The 8,329-nt window shown below is 34.5% G+C and overlaps 1 protein-coding gene across 1 annotated transcript; it reads right to left on the bottom strand.

The window, feature by feature from the left end:
* Nucleotides 1-1,195: 1,195 nt before the first annotated feature.
* LOC11432752 (F-box/kelch-repeat protein At3g23880) lies at nucleotides 1,196-5,397 on the bottom strand. Its single transcript, XM_039832948.1, has 2 exons — nucleotides 2,568-5,397; nucleotides 1,196-1,843 (listed from the first exon to the last, which is right to left on the bottom strand). Exon 1 carries the CDS (start codon nucleotides 5,106-5,108, stop codon nucleotides 3,897-3,899), a length of 1,212 nt encoding a protein of 403 aa, XP_039688882.1. The 5' UTR covers nucleotides 5,109-5,397; the 3' UTR covers nucleotides 1,196-1,843; nucleotides 2,568-3,896.
* Nucleotides 5,398-8,329: the final 2,932 nt, after the last annotated feature.

The raw sequence follows: 8,329 nt of genomic DNA, 5'->3' as shown, positions 1-8,329 counted from the left end.
GAGAGAGAGCGTAAAGTGATTGTGAATAGAGAAAACCCTAACAAAATCCTTTATATATTGCCACAAAAACCCCTTCATTTCGCACTTATTTTATTTTTGTTTCACCTAATTTATTCTTTAGACAATATTTTTAGTTCAATTTAAACTCGATAAAAAATAATGTCAAAGACAATTCTAAATTGATAACAAATTAATCTCTATGTTATAATGAAGATCGGACTAATTTGTCCACCGTATAAAATTTTTAGAGAATAGTTTGACTGTTTGAGTATTATTTTTAGTAAGAGATTAAATTGGAACGTGAGAAAATTGTGAAAGATCAAATTGATAACTCAAAATATTATTTGATAGTTGAAAAACTAATTTACAGTTAATAGTCGATGATTTGTAGTGAAATTTAATCAATTGAAATTAAAGTGTTTTGTAGCTTCATTTGTTGGGTTTTAGAGAAACTCATTTCTCTTGGAAAGTATCTCGGAGTTCCGTTGACAGGTAGAGCTCCTAAGAAAGAGGATTATCAATATATTATTGAACAGGTTTGGTTTCAAGCTCATGTCATGGAAAGCCAACCACTTGTCTTTTGCTGGGAGGGTGACTTTGGCAAAGTGTTTTAGCAGATATTCCCATTTGCTGGGAGATTGACTTCAATGTTAAATCATTCCTAAATCTTTTGTTGAGAAAATTCAAAGAATGAAGCGCAAATTCATTTGGGACGAGGTCTCTAAGCCTATAGAATTAGGTGGTTTGGGACTTTGTCGCCTATATATGATGAACAAGGCTTGTATCTTAAAGCTAGGTTGGAAACTTCGGGCCGGCACTAATGATCTTTGGTCGGACGTGATTTGGGAGAAGTATAAATGTAACAATGATTTGTTGGAGGTTAACGTGAAACCGATGAATTCGAGCTTTAGGAACACCATTTTGTTAAAATGAGAGTTGATGTTGATGTTGGTGTTTAGGTGATGGAAAAGAGGTGGATGCTTGGTCATGTGCATGGATTGAGCCTGGTCTAAAATATTTTAATTCCAAGTGCTTTACAAAATAATTTTCAACTCACACATAAAATGGCATGCAATTCCTCCAAGTGATCACAACAAGTATTAGGAATGTTAAGAAATGAATGAAGATAGATTTTCAAAGGATTAGAAGGCACATTTATTAATTAGGATTTGGAATGCAAAAGAAAAACATAGTGGATACATAATTTCTGGAAGAATGTAATAGAATTTCAAAGAGAGATTTGCTGCTCATTAGATTATCAAGTTATTTCTACATGATACAAGAGGTTAGTTAGGGCAAAATATCATTCTTTTCCTTGATATAAAAACCAAATAAGTTTGAAGATAGTAAAGAGGGTAAACAAGGTAATATCCCAATAACCACATTCACATACCTCTTGGTGAAGAATATCCCTAACCAGTTCTTCGCATTTTCTTATGAAGAATATTTCTCCTTTCGTCCCCACTCTGATAGGATGCTCAATGTGATTCTGTGCATAACAATGAGAGTTGGCCAAAAGAGTACCATTCTTGCAGCCAAAATGTGATAAATATTACCAAGCAAATGTGAAAATAAGTGTGCAGTACACATTTCCATGCTTAGTGAACTCACATACATGTTTGTTGTCCATTGACAAGTCCACTTGTATGTATGTATGTAACCTGTCATTGCTCCATGAACAACACATGAAGTGTGCAGTACAAATTGTCAGAGGCATTGCTTGGAACAGCTGGGATCATTTAGGTTGGATCTGTATCGCAGAAATGAGAAGGCAATATTCTTTCAGTTATTGACTACTCCTCTGAGTGTGTATGCGTGCACGCTTGAGCGTACACATACAATTCTGTGATGTTTAATGGAAAACAAACTTCTATGTTAGTTCACAAGCTTGAGTGTACATGTACTATAAAAATTGGAAATTGGAAGCTGAAACAACTAGAAACATGTTAAAATCAAGTAAAACAGAAAACCAATATGCTGCCACAATCCTAGAGAAATTAATCATCAAGACAAGTGGAAGTGGTGATAGTAGGTGATGGTCTAGACAATGCAGCTAGTAATCAAAGGATAAATGAGCGTTTCTGTTATATAATATACCCACATTGGACAAGGCATATACTGCAAATAGAACAAATAACAAATTTAACCTTAATCTATATATTCATTAAGTCCAGCAGAACCCTCTACGAGATTTTTTCCAACAAAATGTGAGAAATATCATGCTCAATTAACTCACATAGAGTGGTAGATAATTGTCCTCTATTGACAGGTCCACTTGTATGTAACCTGTCATTGCTCCATGAACAGAACTTTGAGCAACAATTTTGCACTACTCATAACAGACGATGCTGTATGGATTATTTAACAATCATGAAGCAGTAAAATACATGAATCACTTTTTCTATGTTATGATGGTGCACTAGAGTTGAATTGTTATCCATTATTACAAAACCAAATTCACCATAAGACCAGTACTTAAAAACAATACCAAGATTCAAAACATTGTATTTATAATTGTTTTCCACTACAAAGACCAAACTCAGCTAATATAGTAGTGTATATGGTACCTTCAGAAAAACAACAAAGTGGCCTGATGCAAAATATCATAAGCATGTGATTCGTGCTTTTCCTACAAAGATATCATAAACTGAGTAAAAGACCAAACACCCAACAAAGAAAACATTTAGATTTAAGGTTAATAATTCATTTTGTGTCAATAAGTAAAAGCCATGTATCAGAAGTTGGCTCCAATGATGTGTTCAAAAGAGGGTCTATTTGAGGTCTTCCGGCATAATAAATGTGGGTACCTCTCCCAACCGGGATTCAAACAATGGTTCACCACATTGTGGTAGTCTAGGCCCTTACGTTAGAGGAGTCAGACCAAACAAAAATGAAAGACGGGCAAATTAAGGAAACAATGTCTTGGTTGCAAATTACATTCCACCAACTTCACAATGTCATAAGATTTTGGAATTTACTGTATTAAATATCCACCATGTGCAGCTATCAACAGGTATATGAAGAAGATTAACTGATTCGAACTAAGCCACTAAACTTGAACAGGGCAGGTTTATTATTTTGGTTTGGGATACAAAAGAAAAAATAAAGCAGAAAACTAAACATAGTTGCATGAATATTGCTGGAGGTCATTCACTAAAGTCAAAAGATCAATATTTTCATTGATATTGAAATCAGATAAGTTTGCAAATGGAAACAGATTAAACATTCAAAATAAAATTGACAAAGCAATACAACCAAAAGGGTCTCTCGACTAAGACGAACCCCAAAAACACAACAATACAAAAACCACCAACAACTAGCCCACAGGCCAAACCCCAAAAGCAACAGACGACACCAAAAAAAAAAAGCAAATACTCTAACTGTATCCACCAATCAAACAGAAGAAAACACGACAGCGGTAAACTTTGCCAGGCCACAAGGAAGCCGCAAAAAACAAGCCTGGAGGCTGCCCAGAAAAACGGTGGGATCGACCGAAGAAACTTCCAGAACCCCCACTGCCAAACAGTAACCACATACCAGAAAGACAGCAACAGCAGACCAGAAAAACAGACCTGGATTAGCCAAAACAGAACCACATAAGCATCAGCGACGATACAAGGATAATGGCCCGCTACCGATTAAAGCAATCTCCAGGATTCCTAGACAAGACACTTTGCATACAAGGTAATATCCCAATCACCACAATCATTTTGCTCCTCGTGAAAACAAGAAAAATAACTAATTACTTTTTTTTTTTTTGATAGATAGACGAAATGGCAAAGCCATTATAAACTCACACACACAAGTGGAGGTACCAGGGTTCGAACCCCGGTCATGACATCCGGCCTAACAATTTCGGCATTTTGCCAGTTGAGCTAGGACTTCTGGATAAATAACTAATTACTTATTCCTCCAATTGGAAGAATATTTTCCTTGTATATTACTATCCTATCAATAGAATTCACTTCTTTGTAAACAAGCTCCACAATCATTTGAGTACTTAAATCAATACAAACTAGCTCTTTATCTTTTCTGATGACGAATATTTCTCCTTTTGTCCCCACTCCGATAGGACGCTCAATGCAAGACAACGGTCCAACAAGGAAGAGTTTGGTCCACGATTCCTTAATGCCATATTCACCCAAAATCGATATGTGAAAATTAGTCGTCTCTTCATGATATGAGATCAACGCAATGGCCCCGTTTAACACCACCAAGTTTATCCACAATGCTTGAACATCGAAACAATCATCCAAGTATGAGGGAACGGGTGTTATGAAGAATTTCTCATTGCTCAAGTAAAATGATACCAAACATGGTCCATCCTGACTATCTTCTTCTTCTTCACACAACCAATGACACACACCATTCATGTAGACTTGAGTGCCGTCAATACATGCCAAAGAATAAGGCATGTCAAAAACATCAAGTATCCTCCACGAGTTAGTTCTTAAGCTATATATCTTCCAGAACGGGTCTAAAGTCATATCACCGTAACCAGCGTGCTCACCCATAATAGATACATAACAAATGACATTATAGTCATTTCTAAGTTCATCGTAACCAAATCCATGAAGATAAGATGTATCATCTATACTATCAAAATCTTCAACATCTTCGTCAATAGACGACTCAACTAACTCATATGGAGTGGGGGGAATGAGCTTGATTGCATGTGTAGATGGGTTCCACAATAGAGTTTTGCCATTATAATCATCTTGATGGAGACAAAGTGTGCCATTAATACTACCAAAACCAAAAATACGAAAATTGAAACGGTTTGCAAATGGATTTGTGAAATCTAATTGTACTTTGTTCTCAAACCTTTCACCATAAATAGAATAGAAAACTTCTTTACCAAGTTCTAAATCCTTTAGAAGAAGAGATGCTCCATCGTAATAAGGATATCTGTGAGAATTAGATAAAAGATTCTTGTAGAACATGTTCATGAAGTGAGGGTTTTCAGATAAGATCAGAGACCATGATTTACGAACGCATTCAAATCGCTTAATAGATTTAAAAGGCAATTTGGATAGAATAGAGAAGGCAATATCATCAGATATACAGGTTGTGCTCACCTTTCTTTTTTTTGCAGCGACTGACTCCATCGGCGATTGAAAGCGCAAAGTGATTGGGATTAGTAGAAGAAAGTAGAAACCCTAACCCTTTTTTTTTGGAGGAAAAACCCTAACGTTTTTTATATATTGAGAAAGGAGCCCTAATTTAGTTTACCTGAAATAAATTCTCAATCAAAAGCTTCACAAAGGAGAGGCAAAGGTTTGTAATTCAAGAAGTTTTCTCAAATAAGGCTTGGAACATGAAGGAAATGGATGTTTTTTCTTCAAAACAAAAAGCACCAACACACCTATACAGGTAATATTGAGAGAAAGAGAGAGAGCGCTTCTGTGCTGAAAGTGAAAATGGGAAAGGAAGGAATAGCTTAAATAGACCACATGGTAAAGTCCTAGCCCTTGGATTAAACATAAGTCATGTGGGATGAATCTAAACCATTCAATATAACTTAATCACCAAGTTTCAAGCACATGGGTTGTCCCCCTACACTATTCTTGCACATGTTTTATCTACTCTAACTTGCCCTACAAGTTTTTGAAATTAGAGAAATATTTGTATAACCATTTTATGACAACTTTTTATCTCATACTCAAATTATCATCTTATTATTTCTCTTTCTTTTTCTCTATCCATTGTTTTTATCCAATGAAAAGAGAAAAAAAAAAGTTGTCACCAAAAATTGTATAAAATGGTTGTTCAAATATCACTACTTTTTAATTTAACGCGTCTATTCTCGCTCGCAGATGAATTTTAAGCTATTCGTAACCAGGGGCGGAGAGACCAGGGGTGGCTATGGTCCCCCCAATTTTTCAAATTTTTTTTACTACTACTATACTATTATTATATACTTTTATTTACACGTGGTTACGAATATGGTCCCTTAAACAACTCGATTTTCACTAGAATTATTTTAATTAATTATTATGTGTGGTTATATGTGTCTGTATGTGATTATTTGTCTCTATGTGTGTGTATTTTATTCGGGATTAGTGGATTTTGGCTTAAGAAGGGTATTTTTGTCATTTTAGACTCAAGGATATTTTGGTCATTTGGTGAGTAAGGATAAATTAGTCTTTTGTTAAGAGAACTAGTTTTAGTGTTTTAAGTGAGAATAATTATTTTTACTAAGTCGTGGGTTGTGGTAATTAATTAGATACGGTAACAATTCGTTATTTTTACAATTAAGTGAGTAGTAACTCGGTGAATTAATTGGTAAGAATATTGAGCTCATTAATACAAGTAGGGTTGAGCTCATTTTAGTGGTGACTATATAAACACTAGTCTTATGAGAAAATAGGTCATAACCTTCATTTACTCACTTTCACAAAACATTTTAAGATAGAGGTAGAAAGAGAAAAGAGATCTTGAAGAACAAAGAAGAACTAGAGGGAGAGCAAGCTTGGGGTTGGTGACTAGGATCTTAATTGAAGTTAGGAATTGGATTATTGAAGCTTTGAGGTAAGGGGGTAGTCTATTTTTCACCAATTAAGCTATAATCACTTTTTCTACTTGTGGGTTTAAGTGCTTTTGTTATAATTGTGACTTTTTGTGGTTTTAAATGATAAAATTTGTGCTCCTTTTTCATGTAGAATTATGGGTATGATAAACTTCATGAATTTGTTGTGTTAATATCTTAAACTTCATGTTGTTGAGTTGTTTTCATGATTTTTTTACTATTTGAGTGTAATTCATGAATTGGTGTATGATTGTTGTTGAAACATGTTTGAATTCACTTCATTAATGATTGTTTATGCTTATGTGTTGATGGGATTTGGATTGGTGTGGTTGTTTTGAAGTTTGAATGAAAAATGAGAAAAATGGTGATTTTTGGTGAAAACGAACTAGATGATAATTTTAAGATGAATTGGTGTTTGAATCTGATGTTTGTTGTTGTTTTAAATGCATTTTTATGTTTGTAATCAAGTGTATAAGTCTTGGTCGAATTTGGGGTTAAGGGGATCAAAATTGGGGTTTTCGTGTGAAAAATTGGAAGTTCCCGAGAAGGAACAACCAAAACAGGGCAACCTGTTCTGGTGCAACTCGCCAGGCGAGCTGGAGCTCACTAAGCGAGTTGCTCATTGACAGACCCCATCGTTTTGGTCGTTCCAGGCCTTCAGGGGCGATCCAGGTGGTTCCAAACTGATTCTTTTGATGTAATTAAATGTATTTGAGCTTTCTAAACCTTTGGAAACATCAATTGAGTTAGATTGGATTTGGCTTTGTGAATCGTATCATAACTTTTTGAAAATGGTTCAAGAACATGAATTTCCAAAAACTCGATTTCTCAAGATAAAACAGTAGGACTAGGGTTGTCTAGTATTGTCATGATTTATAAAAATGTTTTGGATGGGAATCATGGACCTTAACTTAGTTTTGCTTGAAAACTTAAATTCTTTGAAAAACGGCAAAATGATACGAACTTTGGGATTGAAGTTAGCCTATGAGACGTTTATGCATACACTACTGCACGCATATGTGACTTGTGTGTAAGCTTGGTTGAGGCATTCGAACTTGTTTGATTTGTTTTGTCAAATAACTTGGAAAATGATAAAACGATACGAACTTAGGGAATTTGAGTATTTGTCGGCTTTGGCCTATGAAATGTATGTGTACACACTACTGCACTCACATGTGATTTGTGTGTATACTCGGTTGAGGCGTTTGGATTCGTTTACTTTGGTTTTGGAAGATTTATCGAAAAATGCTAATTTTTCCTAAACTTAGACGAATTTTGTAAAACTAATGTTTTATGGTTGGATAACTTAAAGGAGACTTTGAATTCATGTTTATATGATAGAATAAGGATGAATTGGTGATAATTGTGTATCTTATAATGGCACCAATCAACATCTTATATCTTATAATAACATGTCAGTATCAACAATCATATATTCATATATAAATTATTCACATCATTTAATAATCATCTTTCATCATTTAATAGACACAAACATATCACCATCTTTAAATAAACTCATCTTCAACTATAAATTTATATATATAGATACTACATCGTTAAATATATTACATCTTCAAATATATATTTATATATAGATACTACATCGTCAAATATAATACATCTTCAAATATGCTTGACAATGAATGCAATGTCCCAACTCGACTTTATATGCATGTGGTACCAAACCTATCACCATCGTCAAATATTTTGGACATCAGAGGTATGTTACTGATTTTGTCCACACCATCGTCAAATACAACATCGTTAAATAGGACTGACCATGAATGCATGAACACA

This window comes from Medicago truncatula, chromosome 4, assembly GCF_003473485.1.
Source record: "Medicago truncatula cultivar Jemalong A17 chromosome 4, MtrunA17r5.0-ANR, whole genome shotgun sequence".
In the NCBI taxonomy this organism is placed as follows: Eukaryota; Viridiplantae; Streptophyta; class Magnoliopsida; order Fabales; family Fabaceae; genus Medicago; species Medicago truncatula.
Note: the sequence above shows the minus strand (reverse complement) of the source record. Positions and strands in the feature narration are given on the sequence as shown.